The following is a 20,540-nucleotide window of genomic DNA, read 5'->3' as shown; positions in this document are numbered from 1 at the left end:
TTTAACCCCTACCCAACCAGTGTCATTAGTACAGTGACGGTGTATATTTTTAGCATTGATCACTGGTTCCAGGCAAAGTGTCAATGTCAGTTAGTGACCAGTTGTTCCCCGCAATATCGCAGTCCCTCTAATTCGATGATCGCCGCCATTACTAGTATATAAAAAAAAAAATCCAGTATATATCCCGTTGTTTTTGTAGACGCTATGTTTGTGTGAACCAATCGATATAAGCTTATTGGGATTTTTTACCACAAATATGCAGCAGAATACATATTGCCCTAAATTTATGAAGAAATTATTATTTTTTCTTTTTTTTTTTTTTTGTGGGTGGAAAAAATGTAAAAAAAATTGAGTACAGTGTCCGCAATTGTCAGTTAAAGTCACTGTGTCATATCGCAAAAAATGGCCTGGTCATGAAGTGGGGTAAATCTGGAGGTCAAGTGGTTAAAGGGTATCTCCATGGGGAAAAAGTAACAACTAAAAAAAAATAATGCGGGGTATACAATTGCTAAACAAGCAAGATTGTAATTGAAAAAAAATTACCTTTCCTTTTCAATCTGCAGTGCTGTAATTTTCTGTAAAATGCAATATGGCTACCTGGAGGTATTCTGTACACAGAAGGTGTACTGAACACCCCCCAGAAATGTTATAAAAAAGTCATTTGAAGAAAGGCTCTGTATGATTTTTATCTAATGATCGGAAGCACTGTAGGGGACCTTTAGCTATGATGAGCAAGTAAATACATACAGTATAAAGCTGTACAGGTAGATGCACCAACTGAAAAAAGGGATTTTTAATACAGCTTACCTGTAAAATCTTTTTCTTGGAGTACATCACGGGACACAGAGCGGCATATTCATTACTATGTGGGTTATATGGAGTACCTTCAGGTGATGGACACTGGCAATCTCAAACAGGAAGTGCCCCTCCCTATATAACCCCCTCCCATAGGAGGAGTACCTCAGTTTTGTAGCAAGCAGTATGCCTCCCAAAATGGTCCCCATAAGAGGGGTGGGAGCTCTGTGTCCCGTGATGTACTCCAAGAAAAGGATTTTACAGGTAAGCTGTATTAAAAATCCCTTTTTCTTTCTCGTACATCACGGGACACAGAGCGGCATATTCATTACTATGTGGGATGTCCCAAAGCAATGCTTACAATGAGGGGAGGGAGAACATCTTCCCAAGACAAAAGGATTTAATTTAGAGATATACTCAAATCATAATAAATCCAACTTAGTTGAGAAAAATAATTTTTAAATTTAACTCAAAAGGGAGCCCCCGGAATCCGAGGGTCTCAAACTGCAGCCTGCAGCACTGCCTGCCCAAAGGCTGTATCAGTATTCCTTCTTACGTCCAACTGGTAGAATTTTGTAAACGTGTGGACAGAAGACCAGGTTGCCGCCTTGCAAACTTGAGCCATAGAGATCCGGTGGTGTGCTGCCCAGGAGGCACCCATGGCCCTAGTAGAATGAGCCTTTAATGATAACGGAGGAGGCAACCCTTTCAAGCCGTAGGCCTGAGTGATTAACTGTTTAATCCATCTCGAGATGGTGGATTTTGCAGCTGCCTGCCCCTTCTTGGGCCCATCCGGTAAAATGAACAACACATCTGTTTTCCGGATCTTCTCTGTAGCTTTAAGATAGGCCTTCATGGCCCTGACAATATCCAAGGTATGCAGCAACCCTTCCTTTCTGGAAGTAGGTTTAGGGAAGAAGGATGGTAATACCAAATCCTGGTTTAGATGAAAACTGGATATAACCTTCGGTAGGAAGGAAGGATGAGGGCGGAGAACGACCTTGTCCTTATGTAAAATAAGATATGGTTCCTTACAGGATAAGGCTGCCAGTTCCGATACTCTTCTGGCGGAAACTATGGCGACCAAAAATACTAACTTACTTGTCAGTAAAACCAAAGGAATTTCAGCCAACGGCTCAAAAGGTTGTTTCTGTAAACTTGACAGAACAAGATTTAAATCCCACGGACAAAGCGGGGATTTAACTGGAGGATTAATACGCAAGACCCCTTGAAGGAAGGTCTTAACCAGCGAGTGGGTGGCCAGCAGCCGCTGAAACCACACTGACAAAGCTGAAATCTGTCCTTTGATTGTGCTTAATGCCAGTCCTTTATCCACTCCTAGCTGGAGAAAACTTATTACTCTATCGATGGTAAACTTGCGAGAAAGCCATCGCTTGGACTCACACCAGCCTACATAGGCCTTCCAGACCCTGTAATAAATCACCCTAGAGACCGGTTTCCTGGCTCTGATTAGGGTAGAGATTACTTTCTGAGACAGACCTCTACCCCTGAGAATCAGGGATTCAGCTTCCAGGCCATCAAATTTAGATGCCGTAAGGCAGGGTGGAGGATCGGACCTTGCGATAGCAGGTCTGGCCGTAGAGGAAGAGTCCAAGGGTCTCCCACTACCATCTTCAGGATTAGTGAATACCATGCCCTTCTAGGCCATGCTGGAGCTACCAGGATGACTGGTATGTGCTCCACCCTGATCCTGCGCAGCAGGCGGGGTAGTAACTGGAGCGGGGGAAATGCATAAAGAAGTTTGAACTGATGCCAAGGGCAAACTAACGCATCGGTTCCGCAGGCTCTGGGATCCCTTGTGCGGGACATGAACCTGTCTAGCTTCTTGTTTAGTCTCGATGCCATGATATCCACGTCCGGCACTCCCCACTTCTGGCAGAGTGTCTGAAAGTCTGGCGACTTAAGAAGTCCGCCTGTAGGTTGTCCACTCCGGGAATGAATATAGCCGATATGCAGGGCACATGGGCTTCTGCCCACAAGAAAATCAAGCTCACTTCTTTCTGAGCGGCTTGACTCTTGGTTCCCCCTTGGTGATTTATGTATGCCACCGCCGTGGCATTGTCCGATTGTATTCTCACCGGGAACCCCTGCAGTTTGGACGTCCAAGCCCTGAGGGCTAGTCGGGCAGCTCTGAGCTCCAAGATATTGATGGGCAACTGCTTCTCTGCCGCTGCCCAAGTGCCCTGGCGAGTGCAACCATCCAAAATTGCTCCCCAGCCGAACAGGCTGGCGTCTGTGGTTAATATCTTCCAGGTCACAGGACTGAACGTCTTTCCCTTCAGGAGATTCTGAGGGTTTAACCACCAAGATAGACTTTGCCGGACTCTTGGTGAGAGTGGCAAAGGAATCTCCAAGGCCTGAGGCCTCTTGCTCCATGCTGACAGGATGGCTGCCTGCAGGATGTGAGTGTGGCTCTGAGCATACGGTACCGCCTCGAAGGTGGCCACCATCTTGCCTAGTAGCCGCATACATAGGCGAACAGTTGGCTTTCTCTTGCTCAGAACAATTTGTATTAGCTCTTTGATGGCCTTGACCTTTAATAGAGGTAGGAACACCTTCTGTTGTTCTGTATCCAATCTCATGCCGAGATATTCCAGCTGCCTTGTGGGCCGAAATGCTGATTTGTCTCGATTTAGGACCCAGCCGAACCTCTCGAGGTACTGAACCGTGAGGGCGACTGCTCGTTCCAGGCCAGGAAACGAGTGGTCTACGACCAAGAGGTCGTCCAGGTAAGCTAGGACCGTGACCCCTTGGGTCCTTAGATTGGCTAGGATTGGGGCTAGGACCTTCGTGAATACCCGGGGGGCCGTAGCCAACCCGAAGGGGAGCGCCACAAATTGGAAATGACGCTGAGCCACCGAGAAGCGTAGAAATACCTGATGTGGCTGAAAAATTGGCACATGAAGGTAAGCATCCTTTATGTCTATAGACGCCATGAAGTCGTCCTTCTGGAGCACGGCGACAGCTGACCGAATAGTTTCCATCCGGAATGAGCGGACCTTTAGGTACGCATTTACTCCCTTTAAGTCCAAAATTGGCCTGACATCGCCGTTGGGCTTTGGGATGATAAACAGGTTGGAGTAGAACCCCAAGCCCTGTTCCTGGACTGGTACTTCTACTATCACCTTCTGGCACAGCAGATGATTCAATGCCGCCAGCAACGCGGCTCCCTTCACCGGGTCGCCTGGTACTCTTGACTCCTGGTAATGAGGAGGAGGGAATTCTGAAAATTCTAGTTTGTAGCCCGTGGCCACGGAAGACCGTACCCAGCAGTCGGGAATGCTGGCCTCCCAAACTTCTGCAAAGAGACGTAGCCTTCCCCCCACCATCGTGGGTGGGGGCGCCCCTTCATAAGGCCGATTTGGGGGCTGGCTTCGCAGGCTTGCGGTACCACTGCTTCTTGCCCCCAGTGGCTTGGCCTTGTGGCTTATTGTTAAAGCCTGATCTTGCAGGAGGCCGTCGATACTGTCTGGTATTAGAGGGCCCCTGTCCCGGGGAGGGCTGGCGCTTAAACGCGGGCCCTCTGGCTTTCTTCTTGACTGGCAAGAGAGTGCTTTTGCCGCTTGATATAGTCTGAATATATCTATCCAGATCTTCTCCGAAGAGTCGTCCTCCATGGAAGGGAAACCCTACCAGGAGCTTTTTGCATGGGGGCTCAGCCTCCCAACTCTTCAACCATAAGAGCCTTCTCATATGGATTAGAAATAAGGATAAACGTGATGCCTGCTGGATGGAGTCCTTGATAGCATCCACCGTAAAGCGTATAGCCCTCGGTATATCCGAAAATTCCTCTGCCTGCTGGGCAGGGATAAGTTTAAGCATTTGCTTAGTCTTATCTGATAATGCTTGGGTAATTCCAATAGCAGCCACAGCGGGCTGAACTATCGCCCCTGCTGAAGTAAAGGAGGCTTTCAGTAATGTTTCCAAGCGTTTATCAACCGGATCCCTAAACACCTGTACGTTTTCCACCGGACAAGTTAAAGATTTGTTCACATAGGAGATGGCTGCGTCCACCGCCGGGGGCGCCCATCTTTTGGAGAATTTCTCCTCCATAGGATATAAAACAGAGAATTTTTTAGGTGGTAAAAAGACTCTATCTGGCTTAATCCAATCCTGAAACATGACCTCCTCGAGTAGAGGATGGATCGGGAAAACTGCGTTGCTTTGAGGCGTTCTTAAAGAGCCTAAAGCTGAAACCGCCGATACTTGAGGTTCTGGTATGGGTAACTTAAATGCCTCATGGACCATGTCCGTTAAGGCCTGAACCCACAAACTTTCCCCTTGGGAGGCTGAACCAGACCCCTCAGTATCCAGATCCTCGATCTCTGAACCACCCTGGTCCAAAGCGTCAAGTCTATCCAATTCCCCTAGGGAAAGGATTTCTGTGTCTGAGGGTTCTTGCTCGGGTGACGGAGACCTAGTCCGCTTTCTACCCGATATAGCTTTAGCTATCCTTTTTGCCATTCTTTTCTCTAGTTCACCTAAAGAAACAGCAAGAACTCTCTCAGTGACAAAGCCGGGGTTGGACTGACCTGGATCAGCCCCAGCACCAGATCCCCCAGGTCCCATCAAGGCGTGCCCTGATATGTCCTGTGGGGAGAGCAGCGGCATAGCCGTGTCTGAGCCCTCGGATTTTGCGGGGGAATCCCCACCCTTTGTACCCTCTGACCCAGAAGGCATGGTACAATACCGAGGTACACCTGCTATCACCCAGCCACAGACGTAGCTAAGGGGATCTGTCGGTTTGGGAGCGATAGAGACTAACGCCCAAACTGAGAAGGGAGATCAGCAGTTCTTTCCCTTCTTCTTTTTCTTTTTCTTTTTTTTTTTTTGAAGAGGAAAAGAAACCACTCTGTCTCCCACTAAGTATTGCCAATAGCCATCTGCTGAAAAAAGGAAAAGAAAACCTATCTGTAGGTTTGACAGTCCTTAGAAAAAACTGCAATTCTTCCTTTCGCCACCGGGTGTCCTCGGCGTGCTCCGCTCTGTGTCCTCCTCTCCTCTAGCTCAGGATGACACTGAGCTCTTGGCAGCTAATGGAAGGACCTCCCCTTCCTTTATTTGTGATTCGCGGCCCACCGGGACGCGCTCCCACCACGGAAACCGCGCGAAAATCGTTTATATCTCGGGCACGCGCGCGCCCGTCGGCGGGGGCCATCACACATGGAGGAGGACGGAGCAGCGCAGGCACCCAGGCAGGTAAGCCCTTTAGGTAGGTCACAGACCTCCTTTTAGCATGGGAAAAAAGACTCCCCTCTTACAGAGATCCCACACCTAGCGCCAGCAGCCCAGCTAAACAACACTTACCAGGGAGGTCACATATTACTGGGGAAAAAAGATTGAATCATCCTGTCTCTGTCATAGACATAGTGATTCCTTGCCAATGCAGAGCATACCCAGGCCTGTCCCCCTGTGCACCCCCTGTAGGGAACCTGCTAAGAACCAAGTTCCGCAAGCTCCCCCAATACTTACCTGCTCCATGCCGCAGGACTTTTGCACAGCAAGAGGTCCAATCTTCCCCCATCTCCGTGGGTGGCGTCTAGACCTTCAGGCCCTGGGTTCCTATGAAGGAGCCACTGTCCTGGGCCCATATAGCACCCTGGCAACAGAAACATTAGGCCCCCAAAGGTTTCTAAGTTCTGGGCCCAGGGTCCAGCTCTCTGAACAGAAAGCATTATGGGCTACACCCCAATGGTTTGGGGTCCGGTTGCTGACCACTTTAGCACTGAGGCCTTTGGACAGAACCGGTTAGCCCACCTTAATCCCAAGGATGTGGAGGTAAGCTAAACCATGACCAACACCTAAGACACTGGCGAAAAAACTGAGGTACTCCTCCTATGGGAGGGGGTTATATAGGGAGGGGCACTTCCTGTTTGAGATTGCCAGTGTCCATCACCTGAAGGTACTCCATATAACCCACATAGTAATGAATATGCCGCTCTGTGTCCCGTGATGTACGAGAAAGAAATAACATTTTATGGAGACATTTGAGGCAAGATTCATTTATCCTGTTATTTAGTTGAATTAAACAGGTTTATTTATGGAAATGTCTCAGAAATTGCTGACCAGTGGAGGGCCAATTATTTCCATGTAATGTTCCCATAAATGGAAAAGGAATTTGGTTATTGTGAGACAGCACTGAACTCCTGAAACTAATTTGCGCTCATATTTCTAAATCTGCCACCCCTATGTAGTCCAGCTATTTACCATTAAGTACTCATCTGTGTCAGACTGGCTTCATCTTTTTTTTTTTTTTTTTTTTTTTTTTTTTTTTTTTTTTTTTTTTTTTTTTTTTTTAGAGTAAACCTGTCTATTTTAAAGTGATTGTAAAGTCACATATATAAATTACTTAAATCCCCTCTATTTTAGGAACATATTAAGTATAGTGTGTGTTTTTTTTAATTGTAAAGCTAAATACCTTCTTTGCCCAGCTCTGTTGTGTGGTCACGTGTCCTCCTGTCACTCTTCTTCCCAAACTAAGGGAGTACAGTGATTTAGGCTAAGATTACCTTCTGACATATGCATTTCCCTCTGACATATGCATGTTAGCAGAGGGAGGACACGTGACCCACACAGCAGCACTGGTCAAAGAAGATATTAGGTTTTGGAATTAAACAACTCACACACTGTATTTAATATGTTCATAATACAGAGGATAAAAGTAGTTAATATGTTACTATACAGCCACAAGGGAATAGATGCAGGAAGGGAGGGGGCAGAGCAGACTACAGAAATGACAGGCAGGGAGGAAGGGGGAGATGCAGAGACTGAACACAGCAGGATGACAGAGGCATGTAATCTGACCACTCTATCATGGATCAACAGCCATGATTGGCATGATCAGCACACAGGAACAGGCAAGATCATCCAGGTATTGTAGAACATGTATTGGGGCAAATGACACTGCAAAAATGCTATATATCGTGCATTAAAGGAACAGGAACACTTTTTTTTTGTGTTTTGTTTTGTTTTGTTTGTTTTGTTTTATGGTTGCAACCACTTTTAATGTAATCCTTTTCTCTTCAGTATACAAGTCTCCAGAATATGAATCTCTTGGTTTTGACCTGACAGTTGAAAGATTGGTGTCTATCGGTTATCCTCAAGAACTTCTAAGTTTTGTCTATGATCCAACGTTCCCCACCAGGTGTGAAATTATACTTAATGTGTGTAATATATGGGCTGTTTCGTGAGATAATCTTTTAATGCAGTGGTCATCAACCCTGTCCTCAGGGCCCACCAACAGGCCAGGTTTGCAAGATAACTGAAATACATCACAGGTTATATAATTTGCCGCTCAGTGATTGCAGCATTCTAGTCTGCATCTCCCCAAGGTAATACATACAATTTGGCCTGTTAGTGGGCCCTGAGGACAGGGTTAATGACCACTGTTCTAATGTATTCGACCCCTTTCACACTGAGGTGCTTTTCGGGGCTTTTTTAGCGTTTTAAAAAAAGCATCTGAAAGCACCTCTCATGCCGCCCCAGTGTGAAAGCTTTCACACTGGGGCGGGGCACTTGCGGGACGGGCAAAAAAGTCCTACAAGCAGCATCTTTGAGGCGGTTCAGGAGCGGTTTATACACACCGCTCCCAAAACTCCCTGCCCATTGAAATAAATGGGCAGCACTGCCGTAGTGCTTGCAAAGCACTTCGGTAGCGCCACAATACTGTGCTTTTAACCCTTTATTCGGCCGCTAGCGGAGGTTTAAATAAGTCCTGCTAGCAGCCGAAAAGCGATTTTCTTAAGTAGCTTTAAGCTGAAATCTATATTTTGTTTGAAAGTAGAGCTGCAGGTAAATATTTAAGACCTACTTTAATCTTTGTCTGGAGTTCTACTTGTGTTTTTTAATCTTTTCCTGTAATTATATACTAAGAGTATTAAACCCAAAACCAAAAGTGTAATGTATTACAGTTTACCAATCATTCCATATGGTGGCTGCATCTGATACATTTTTTAGGCTTTTTTCCTCCTCCTGTTTTACACCTGGTGATCTGGCCAGTAACACTCTTACTGTATTAGAGTCCTCCACTCTGGATAAACGATAACACAGCAGACCGCAGCATTGTCAGTCTGGGGGGAGGGTAGTGTTAGTACTATCAGATTTAGATACACTAACAAATTAAAGCCAAACTCCAGCTCACACTTTAAAATCAGTCACAGCAAACAGTTTTTTTTTTTCTTTTGGGATAAAAGTTTTACATAAATTAAAGACAAATCATTGGAAGCACCTCTGTCGGTGGTAAATGGTTTGTCTCAGCACTCTTAAAGAATAAATCTGCAGGTCAGCTTGTTCTGTTGAAAACAGAATTTCTGGCTGGATCACGTGGTAAAAAGGAAATCACGCCTAACAAAAGAAAACCTAAAGCAGCCTTTACAACTGAGAACTGGTAAGTGCAATATAATTGCTTTTGAGTTTAATACTGCTATAAATTTTTATGCATTCATATTTTTTTTTTTTTATGTTTTTACTCATTTCTAAATAGTTTGTTCAAATACCTTCCCTATAATCCTTGTACAGTAGTGCTAAAGCCCCGTGTATACACACACACAACCCGACATTCAGACCATGTGTATGTTGGTCTGCCCGACAGAAGCCAGACGTGCATGCTGGAAAACCAATACCGGACCCACTCCCGATCCGCACTCTCAGCCAATGACAGAGAGCGCTGATCTGTGTGTTCTGGCGGTGGGGGGCGTCCCACTGTCAGAACACAACAGCTCAGCGGGGGAGAGCGCTGTACTAACTTTGCATGGTTAGTACAGCGGCTTCGACAGGTTTTTTTTTTTTTCGTTCAACCCCACAGGGTTGAACGAAAAAACAAAAAACAGTGTGTACCCGGCATAAGGCTGGAAGAAGGAGGGGCAGCACACAAGTTCATTAAGACTCTATTGCTTTGCACAAGTTCAGCAGCTTTTATTAAACATGGTCACCCATTGGTGGTGATTGTATCCTTAACGTTATTTAGGGAAAATGGTTTTGAACTGTGCAGATGCTTGCAACTATAAGGCCCCATACACACGATAGAATCCATCCGCTGAAAAATCCCAGCGAATGGGTTTCAGCGGATAGATTCTATGGTGTGTACAATCCAGCGGATCTGTTTCCGCGGATTTTTCTCCCATGCGATGGATTTCCAGCAGATAAATATTTGAAGACATGTCTTCAAATCTATCCGCTGGAATCCATCCCAACGGATTGATCCGCTGGTCTGTACAGACTCACCGGATCAATCCGTCCAAAGGGATCCCCCGCATGCGTCGTAATGATTCGACGCATGCGTGGAATTCCTTATATGACTGCGTCGCGCACGTCGTCGCGTCATCATCGCGGCGACGGCGCGACACGTCATCGCCAGAGAATTTCGGCGCGGATTTCGATTCGATGGTGAGTACACTCAATCGCATCAAAATCTGCGCAAATCCTCGAGAGGATTTATCCGTGGAAACGGTCCGCTGGACCGTATCCGCGGATAAATCCTCCCGTGTGTACGGGGCCTTAGAGTAAATCAGGACATATTGTATATGTGGGAGATATAATTAGGATTATAACTTTTACCAGAGGTTCTACTTTTAGATCTTTCTCAGCATATCTGTGTTTTAATGAGCTGTTTAGTTCAAGCTTTACATTTGTTTTCTAGTAATAACTGCATCTTAAGGATGTGTGTTTCATAATCTGTTTTCTTCCCCCAGAGGTTTGGTGTTTGATACAATTTATGGAAATCTCTTGAAAGTTGATTCCTATGGCAATATTCTTGTTTGTGCACATGGTTTTAACTTCATGAGAGGGTAAGTCCTAGCTTTTATTTGTTGAATTTTTTGTGATGAGGCAAATCTTGTTTGTTGTTTTTATGCAAAAATACAGTATGTACTCCTTTTTTTTTTTTTTAACAGACAAAGATGTGAATTTATTCCTTACATATAACACTGCTCAATGTTAAAAGGCAATTTTGTTGTCCTTACAATGAGTTTCCACTTTCCAACCCGGAAAATTCGGAGTACTCCCTATTTATCGCTACCCGCTGAACTCACCCCTGTAGCCAGTTTTCAATCCATGTACCCACCCTATGGTCCATGCCAACGGAACTTACTTTGTACAGTAAGCATTTATGGGGAACTGTATCAAACGCTTTTTCAAAATCCAGATACACCACATCTACAGTCTTTCCTTTTTCTAGATGGCAGCTTACCTCCTCATAAAAGGTTAATAGATTGGTTTGAACGATTCTTCATCAATCCATGCTGATTACTGCTAATGATGTATTTTTGTCATTACTAAAATCTTGTGTATATAGTCCCCTAACATCCCCCTCCAAGAGCTTGCATACAATTGATGTTGGGCTAAATGGTCAGTAATTCCCAGGGATGTATCTTGGCCCTTTTTTTAAATATTGGTGCTACATTGGCTTTTCTCCAATCAGCTGGTATCATTCCAGTCAGTAGACTGTTCGTAAAAATTAGGAACAATGGTCTGGCAATTTCTTGACTGAGTTCCCCAAGGACCCTCGCGTGCAAGCCATCTGGTGACTTATTAATATTAAGTTATTAAAATCTAATTCTGTCCTCTGTTAGCCATGAGGGTGCTTCCTGTGACATGTCATGAGGGTAAATGTTGCAGTTTTAAAAGATGCTGCTTGCAGGAAAATTTGCATGTATTGAAAATGTGGAGTGGTGTGTGTGTGTGTGTGTGTGTGTGTGTGTGTGTGTGTGTGTGTGTGTTTTTTTTTTTTTTTTTTTTTATTATTATTATTATTACCATACATACCCATTAAGTTTACCTTTTGGAAAACATGTTACATACCCGTTTTTAGGGTGGAACATACAACATGTTCCCAATGCTGCAGCCGCTACCCGATTCTCCCCTTTCTGTGACAGTAGCAGGGAGAAATTTCAGGTACTAGCTTTCACTTTTTGAAATCCGGGCAGACGTGCGAGGCTCTGCCCACACGGCCTCGTCATTCATTCACACAACTTTGTGTGTGAATTAACAACTACAAGCCCTGACATTCTCTGCGGCTGCCGGCTTGTAGCTCTCAATAAACTATTATGACGGTGTGGAGCGCCATGGTAGTTCATGGAATCTTCCTGTGAGATTGGATCTGCTTACCGAAACAGGGATGTATGGGTGCACACACACATTGACGGATCTGGAGGAGACCTGCATGGCATCAGTGATCTTCTGATTGCTGGTGCAATGCTTTACAGGCTCCAAAAAAAAAAATATTAAAAATGCACATTATTTTATTTTTTAGCTGCAAAAAAGTGAGTTTTGTAAAAAAAAAAAAAAATAATCTACTAAAGTAAGCTTTTTTTTTTTACAGAAAATGTAAAGCAAGTAGCTATAAATAATACAGCTGCTGACTTTTAATATATGGACACTTGCCTGTCCAGGGAGCCAACGATGTCGGCACCCCAGCCGATCTTCGGATCGGCTGTTGGGTGCAACTGCCCCCATTCCTGGTAAGGGAAACCGGCAGTGAAGCCTTTTGGCTTCACAGCCAGTTCCCTACTGCACATGTGCCATTGACGCTGCGCTTTCTACTTAAAGGGGTTGTAAAGGAAACATTTTTTTTCCCTAAAAAGCTTCCTTTACCTTAGTGCAGTCCTCCTTCACTTACCTTCGATTTTGCTTTTTTTTTTTTAACAAAAAGCTTTTATTGAGCAAAAACAAAAGAGAAAGGAGACAATACATACAAAATAATGTCCCAATAAGCATGTAGCGGCAATTTTCTAGTTACATATGCAGCATCATCTCCTGACTATACATACATAATCATGGAACTGCTATGTCCTTACCATACACATTTAATCACTTCAAGGGGTTAATATGCTGTGCCGAGACGGCCCTCCCAGTCCCTCACTACCCACAATCCTTGGAAACCACCCTGGGGCCCGAGGACATAGCCGCGACCAGCCCCCTATTACGTGCAGGATGCAGGTGTTTCAAGCCATTTGCCTCAAATCTTGTCATACTTTGATGGGCAACCTCTATGGGAGTATACTAGTTTCTTGTAAGGTAAAATGTTGTTCACCTCCGCAACCCAATGTGAGAATGCTGGAGGGTCAGTTCTCATCCAGACCCTAGCTATAACCTTCCTAGCCGCAAAGAGTGTCTCAAGCAGAAAAATTTTAAGAACATTTTAAGAAAAGTTCCGTGTCTGGAAAAATGCCCAGAAAGCACGGCTTTGGCTGCAGGGTGATAGGAGATCCCATAGTATCATGTAGGAATTTCACCACCTGCTCCCAGAATGCCTGGATCTTGGGACACTGCCACAGTAGGTGAAAGAAGGTACCCGTATCCTGGCCGCACATTTGACAGGTAGCTGGACAGTCCCGCCTGTATCTGGATACCCTGAGTGGAGTGAGGTAGGCCCTATGGATAATAAAGGTTTGCGTGAGTCGGTCCGAAAGCTTAGGGGATACTAGTTTGCAAGCATCCAGGGCATCGCCCCACTCATCGTCCTCCACCGGACCCACCTCCCCCTCCCATTTTGATTTCAGGGCATATCCCGACGTGGTTGCCCTCGGGAGAGTCAACATGGTGTGAAATTGGGAGATCAGCTTTTTGGGGTCAGGGTATTTAATTGCTGTCATTAAAGGATTGTCGGCTAAGGAGAGATCGTTCAAAGGGAATTGGGCTCGAAAGGTGTGACGTAGCTGGACATATCTAAAGAACATATGGTCTGGCAGGCTAAATTCAGTTTTAAGGCTATTAAATGGCTTCAGTTTCCCATCCCGAACGACATGAGTCAGGTAGTATATTCCCCTGGAGCACCACACCCCTCTGTCTTGGAGTAGATTAAACTCGGGCAGTGCCTTGTTATACCAAAGGGGGGTGTATCAGTTTGGGGACTCGATATGGAGCCTGTCCGAAGCCACGCTCCATACCCTTCTGTAGTGGTACAGCAGTGATTGACGGTCCGTCAGCGGCCCCTCTCCTCCCGTCCCGCCCACTATCGCCACCAGGGGGTCCTCAGTCGGCTGTGTCCAAGTAGGGCAGAGGAAATGGAGAAACCTATCCCTGTCTATCTTGTCAACGTGAAACAACTGTGACAGCTGAGCTGCTAGATAATAAGCGTTAAAGTCAGGGAGCGCCAGTCCGGCGAGATCAGTAGGGTTTTTCAGCTTGTGCCATGGAAGTTTGTGTCTGGCGGTGCCCCAGATGAACGGTTTAAGAAGAGCTTCCATTGTCTTGAAATGCCGAAGCACAAGATATACCGGAGAGTGCCAGACCATGTAAAGAATTTTGGGCAACAATACCATTTTCACAAGGTTTACTTGGCCCATAACCCCCAGTGGGAGTCGGGCCCAGGTCTGAGTCTTTTACATTCAGTGGGACATAGTCTGCCGGATCTCGAGTGGTCTGAATACCTAGGTATTTAATCTCTGCGACCCTCTGAAGCGGGAGAAGGGCCCTATCTCTAGGAGGCGGGTAACTATCAAGGGGAAGTATCTGAGATTTATCCCAATTGATCCGGAGGCCTGACAATACCCCGAAGCGCTCCATCAGGTCCAGTGCCAGCGCAAGAGAATTATTGGAGTCATCCAAATACAACAGGGTATCCTCTGCATAGGTGCTGATCTTCTCCTCCACCCCCCTTTCCGCAATCCTTCTATTCCAGGGTGCGATCGAATGGCGACTGCAAGGGGCTCCGCCGACAAGGCGTAGAGCAGCGGCGACAGGGGGCATCCCTGCCTTGTGTCTCTATGCAGGGGGAACTGCTCCGATAGCCACCCATTGGCCAGGACCCTGGCCACCGGGGCCTGATATAGGAGTTGCACCCATTTGACAAATCGGGGACCGAGACCAAACCTGTCGAGACAGAACCAAAGGTACCTCCACTCCACTGAGTCAAAGGCCTTGGCAGTGTCCAAGGCCACTATTATCCTGGATGCCAGGTTGTCATGAACCGCCTGGAGGTTAATAAAGAGTCTCCTAAGATGGAAGGAGGTATTCTGGCCCGGCATGAAGCCTGCCTGGTCGCTGTGAATCAGGGACAGAATTACTGCGTTAAGGCGGAGGGCAAGCACCTTGCCCAGGATCTTGACGTCCACCTGAAGCAGAGAGATTGGGCGATATGATTCCGGCAAATGGGGGTCTTTTCCGGGCTTGGGAATTAATACTATAGTGGCTTCTCTCATAGAGGGCGAGAGCTCTGAGCTTTCAAAGATGGAGTTGTACAGTGCTAGGAGCCTTGGGACCAATACATCTGAATAGGTAGAGTAAAATTCCGATGGCAGGCCATCAGAGCCAGGAGCTTTGGATTTGGGGAGTCCAGCCAGTGCCGCGGAGATCTCCTCTGCCGACAATGGCTCCTCCAACGCCCGGGTTTGCTCCTTGGAAAGCCGAGGTATTGCTAGGTCGTTGAAGAATGCTGCCATCGGGGAGTCATCGTCCGGTGCCACTGTGGCATATAGGACGTTGAAGTCTCGGAAAATGTACGTGACCTGTACAGGTTCCGTCACCAGGTCGCCCCCGGATGAGCGTAGTGAGATCACAACTGGGGGTCTTTCCTCGCAATGCACCAAGTAAGCTAACAATTTCCCGGCCCTTTCGCCATGTTCGTACGACCTTTTGACTATGGAAAAAAGTTTACGCTTTGATTTTTCGTAGTGGAGTTGATTAGCTGTCCTGGAGCATAGTTTAAATCTAGCGGCTGCGTTAGCCGTGGGATTCTCCGCCAACTCCCGCTCCGCCTCGAGAACAAGTTCCGTGGCCCTGTCTAGAGCCTCAGTAGAGGCCCTTTCGAGGACATTTATGCGAGTCGAGAGTGACATGCGGGCATGCATTTTGAATGTTTCCCAGACTATGTGTGGCGATGCAGAGCCAGAGTTATTGTCAAAGTATTGTTCCCAGTCCGCAACTAAGTCACCGTCTTCTGGGAGCAGATTGAGCCAAAAGGGGTTTAACCGCCAGGAGGGTGGCGGACGGGCCTGGGGAAGGGACAGCTCTGTCCAGCACAGGCAATGGTCCGATAGGGATCTGGGGGAAAAGCCTGCACTCCGTAGCCTAGGGAGGAGGGATTTAGAGATTAGTATTAGGTCTATACGGGACATTAAGTCATGGGATGCTGAAAAACAGGAGTATGCTCTGGACGTGTATGGAGAGGGGGTAGGGGGTAAGCATTAGAAGCCACTCAGGTGTCACAAAGGATGCCTCATGTTAGTAATAAACAACTATGTATGATCACCTAAATTGGGTGCTTTTCATCACAAGGCACATAGAAAACAATTGTGTTTTATGGGCCCTGTTCACACTATACAAGTGTGCTGCAGAAAAGTGCAGCATTCCTGCATTTTTACATGGCTCAGTGCATGTAAACGCATATGACAGCACGGAGTTGAATAAAAACAGTAGTTTTGTGACGTTTCAATAAAATATAAAAAATGGGGTAAGCAGTGTGATGTCTTTTTTTTTTTCTTTTCACCCAGCACAAAGCACAGCTTAATGCACAGCCACTGGTTTGAATGAGCCTTTGGAGAGCTATACATTTTTTCCTTCTAAAGGGTTGGTTTAATCATAAACCATATCACATCTTTAATTTACCTGTGAGAGCCTGGCGAGGGAACAATTCTAGATATGCCTTTATATTTTGCTGGCTGTGTAGGTCACCAATACCCAGGGTGAATAATTATATTTCCTAAATAATTTTGTGTGCTTTCATCAATGCAGACAATACCCTGTAAAACTTGTCTCTAACACCTTTTCTGAATTTCAGCATTAAAAGCCAGTGTTGGGAGATAAAGAAACAATAATTGCTCTCATTGGAAAGGTCGCGTAGAGCCATGAAGAATCAGTCATGTAAAAATACACCATAGTGAAGCAAACAGATGTTCCCTTTTATGTGGTCACGCTTTGTGTCTGCTAAAGTGATCTTTTGTTTGCAGACAATGCCTCACCCTATTTACCTACCACGTCCTTTGTTTTCTTGCTGCATAGGTTCCTGCATGAGAATGAAACTTGCTGTATCAGTCTCATGCACAGACATATGTTTTTATAGGATAACCTTATTACTAAGCAGTTTTTTTTTTTAAGCATTTTTTTGAAGCTGTGCATCGACATCATGTATTGCTTCATTCAAGGCTTCATGACTGAATTACTCAGTGTGCACGTATCTGGGCAAACCAGTCTGTGTGTTTTCTATAAAACAAACGGAGAATACAATCATTATTTGTGTTTACGAATCTGTTGATTCTCATTTGTAATTATCACCGTTTACAAGCCAGGGCTTTATATGGAGAACTCTGCCAGATTGGGTTTGTTCTGGCTCTATACCCAGAATGGGAAATCAATAGTAATATCCTTGTTTTGAATGAGATAATGAAATCAACATGTAATTTTAGTATACAGATTGATGGCTTTACTTAAAGTGAACAAAATGTATCATGTATCAAATTCTGACCGTGTGTATACCCCATCGGAGAAATTCTATCGGAAATGTTCTCTTTTCCTCCGATGGAAACTCCGTCCGAATTCCGATGTGAGTTTGGTCAGGCTAAGCCTGATCGTGTGTACAGGGCATAAATGAGGTCTAATGAAAGACCTATATAAGAGAATCTGAAGGAATCGGGGCCTTCATTCATTCATTTATTCATTCCTTCCTTTCTTCCTTCCTTGTGACCTCTCTAGTGATGCGCCCTAGAATTCTATTTGCTGTTCCAACTAACAGTGCACTTCTCTTATTTGCTCCAATTAGGTTTGTTCAATATTTAATTGAATGCGTTTTATTCAGTGGGATCTCTAACAGACCTAATGGGAGTTGATATACCAGAAATTCAGAGCACATTTTCTTGTTCAGCTGTTTTCCAATTAGCCCAGTTAGTTGTATTAGGACTACAAAATGATTGCTGTCTATGTTGTGTACAGTAACATAGATAATGGGACTAAGAAGTTAAGCAAAAGACTTTGGTCAGGGCTGACACCACAAGAAAAAACTGTTCATTTTTGGCAGATCAACGCCTATTCTTCTTTACTTGCAAAAGGAGAATAAATATGGGGAAATGTGCATGTATTGCCGATATGTACTCCGTGTGTGTTTTTTGTTTTTTACCTTGACATACGCTTTGTAGTTGTAAAGGACATATTATTTTTTATTTTTTTTAAATAACGAAAATCTCTTAACTTGCCTGCCCTGTGCAATTGAATTGCACAAAGCGTCTCCGAACCTCCTCTTCTTGGGCCCCCCACCAGTGCTCCTGGCCCCTCCTTTCTGTCCAGTGCAGAGTGAGGGCTCAGGTAAGTAAAAAAGCGGGGGGGGGGGGGGGCACGGTTGAGAGGCCAAAACCAATGCCTAAAGATTTTTTTACCTATTTAATGTAAGAAATGCGGCTTTAGAACCACTTTAAGCAGAACCAGTCACAGTTGAGTTTATGCATAGATGTGCATGCTAAGTCCTAAATTGAAGGTGCACTTATTTTATAGAATGTAACTTATGGAGAATCTTCTAGTGAAGCAAACACCATACCATAGAACTGCCAGACCATGTGGCTTTGCAATGTCCTTGGCACTTGGGCAGAACTGGAAATTTTGAGGAACATACAATATCTCACCTTGGAAATCTTTCAGAGATATTAGAATCCATCAAGTCATTATGCTTGTAAGTGAAAATGGAAAGCTAACATACTAGTTTTGGGTGACCTTTACGCTGCCTGAATATTGCTAGTAAAGCATGTAATGATCGCAGCTTTAACCAGTTCATGTCTGGAGGGTCAAGTCACATGTGCAGTCTCACTGCCCTACGGTTAGGTTTATGAAATGGTTTTTATTGTTGGCTGCATTTTTTTGTGTTTTGTATTTCTTGTGAAGAACAATGTATAGCTTGTGTATTGTTTCCAAATGGAAGTGTGATAGCGCTGTGAGAATGTGTTCCTTCCCCTTTGATGTCACTGTTTCCATGAACGTGTAGCTAGCAGCAAAATGTGTTACAGTGTAGCCGGTGGAATCGTTAATTTTTTCCTTTCTCCACAGACCTGAAATAAGGGAACAGTACCCAAATAAATTTATCCAGAGAGATGACACAGAACGCTTTTACATTCTCAATACCCTGTTCAATTTACCAGGTAAAGAATATTCCACTGTTTTAAAGTCCAACTCCACTAACAATGTAAAGAAAAAAAAATCCCACCGCCTTTCTATTTAAACAAAAGGTCCCAAACTCTCTCCATGCTTCAGTGCTGCACATTGCAGTCTCATTCAGTTCCAGCCACCAGCCATCCTCTAGGAAGTGGCCTACACTTCCTTTGAGAACAGAGTGTCAGACACCCTGGGTGCATTATAAAGCCGCACATCATGGTTAAAAAGAGACTGATGCAGAAAACTGCGTCCATGTGCCTACGTGACATGACATCATACCCCTTTTCTCTTTGCATTATTGAAGACCGTGTGCTTCTGATGCATGAAAGTCAGGACATCATGTGATTGTACCAAAGACAGCTCCAGAAAAGGTTCATATACAAAAAAAATGTTAGTATGTTGGGGGCTTCTCCAGTGCAGTGTCTATTATACCTGGAGCTTGACTTTAAGGCCCCTTTCACACGATAGGACCGTTCAGGTCTGCCTGTCAGTTTTGATGGCAGACATGAACGGCCGCTCCATGCAGTCCTTTGGAGCGTCCGCTGACATCCGACCCGATCTGGCAAAATCAGACGGATGGCGATACATCCCCATCCTTCCATATCGGATCGGGTGAGATCTGAGGAAAATGGACATGCTGTCCGTTGTCATCATATCTCCCCATAGGAGACAGCGGTGCTGCACAAGCCCCTCCCCACTTAGTGAGAGGGTCTTGCCATCCGCCGGCTCAGCGGAGATCAGCAGAGAGATTTCCCGCTGAGCTGGAGACTGAGTCCGCCTGTGTGGAAGAGGCCTAAAGCCTCCTGTTTGCCTAAAATCTGACCATTTGTATGTTCCATCAGACAACTGTTGTCAGACTTTCCACTGATGTTGGATGGCAGGCTTATAAATTTTCCGTGGATAACGGTCTGTTGTCAGATTTTCCGATCACGTGTACACAAGTCCATCAGACAAAAATCCAAAGTACAAATACGCATGCTCGGAATCCATGCTCCCAAAACACGACATTAGCAGAAGATGCCTAAAGTGGCGCTCAAGAGATGACATTTTGCATAGTACATCACTATGTTCGTGTTTGTTGGTCGACAATTCTGTGCCGTTTGTATGCAAGACAAGTTCCTGGCCAACGCCCTTCAGACAAAAGTCTGACGTTTTGTCTGTGGAAAATCCGATCATGTGTTCGAGGCTTTACACTTGCAAACATAAGCTGTCTGCATGAACTGGCTTGTTATGATCAGATTAGGAACAAATCATATGTCTAGGCAGACACTCCACACACCCTGGATAATCGTTTATGGGAGAAGAATCAATCTGCTCAGTTGGTAGTTCTCTCGACATCTCGTCTGGTGTTCACATCTCTCTTGGGGCTCTTTCACATGGGTGGTCCGATCGGTTCCGCCTGTCAGTTTTTTAAACGGACCTGATTGGACCATCTATTGCCCTCTATGGAGCGGCAGATGTAAACAGACGTGTCTGGCAGATTGGACGTCAGTCGGATGTAAACGGACAGGAAGTCTGTTTACATCCGACTGCCCATAGAGGAAAACGGTCTGTGTCCTATTTTCCACCTGCTCAGCAGGGATCAGAGGACAGACCCCCCCCCCCCCCCCGTTGTGAAAGAACCCTTATTTAGATCTTGAAGACTATGGTGTTAA

The 20,540-nt window shown here is 45.4% G+C and overlaps 1 protein-coding gene across 3 annotated transcripts in view; it reads left to right on the top strand.

The window, feature by feature from the left end:
• The window catches only part of NT5C2 (5'-nucleotidase, cytosolic II), a 155,131-nt gene that overhangs the window by 72,854 nt on the left and 61,737 nt on the right, over positions 1-20,540 (top strand). For all 3 annotated transcript variants that reach the window (XM_040361874.1, XM_040361873.1, XM_040361875.1), the window contains 3 exons: positions 7,843-7,960; positions 10,506-10,601; positions 18,781-18,872. In XM_040361874.1, coding sequence (XP_040217808.1) covers positions 7,843-7,960; positions 10,506-10,601; positions 18,781-18,872 — 306 coding nt within the window. The remainder of the gene's footprint in view (positions 1-7,842; positions 7,961-10,505; positions 10,602-18,780; positions 18,873-20,540) is intronic.

This window comes from Rana temporaria, chromosome 8 (assembly GCF_905171775.1).
Source record: "Rana temporaria chromosome 8, aRanTem1.1, whole genome shotgun sequence".
Taxonomy (NCBI): Eukaryota; Metazoa; Chordata; class Amphibia; order Anura; family Ranidae; genus Rana; species Rana temporaria.
Note: the sequence above shows the minus strand (reverse complement) of the source record. Positions and strands in the feature narration are given on the sequence as shown.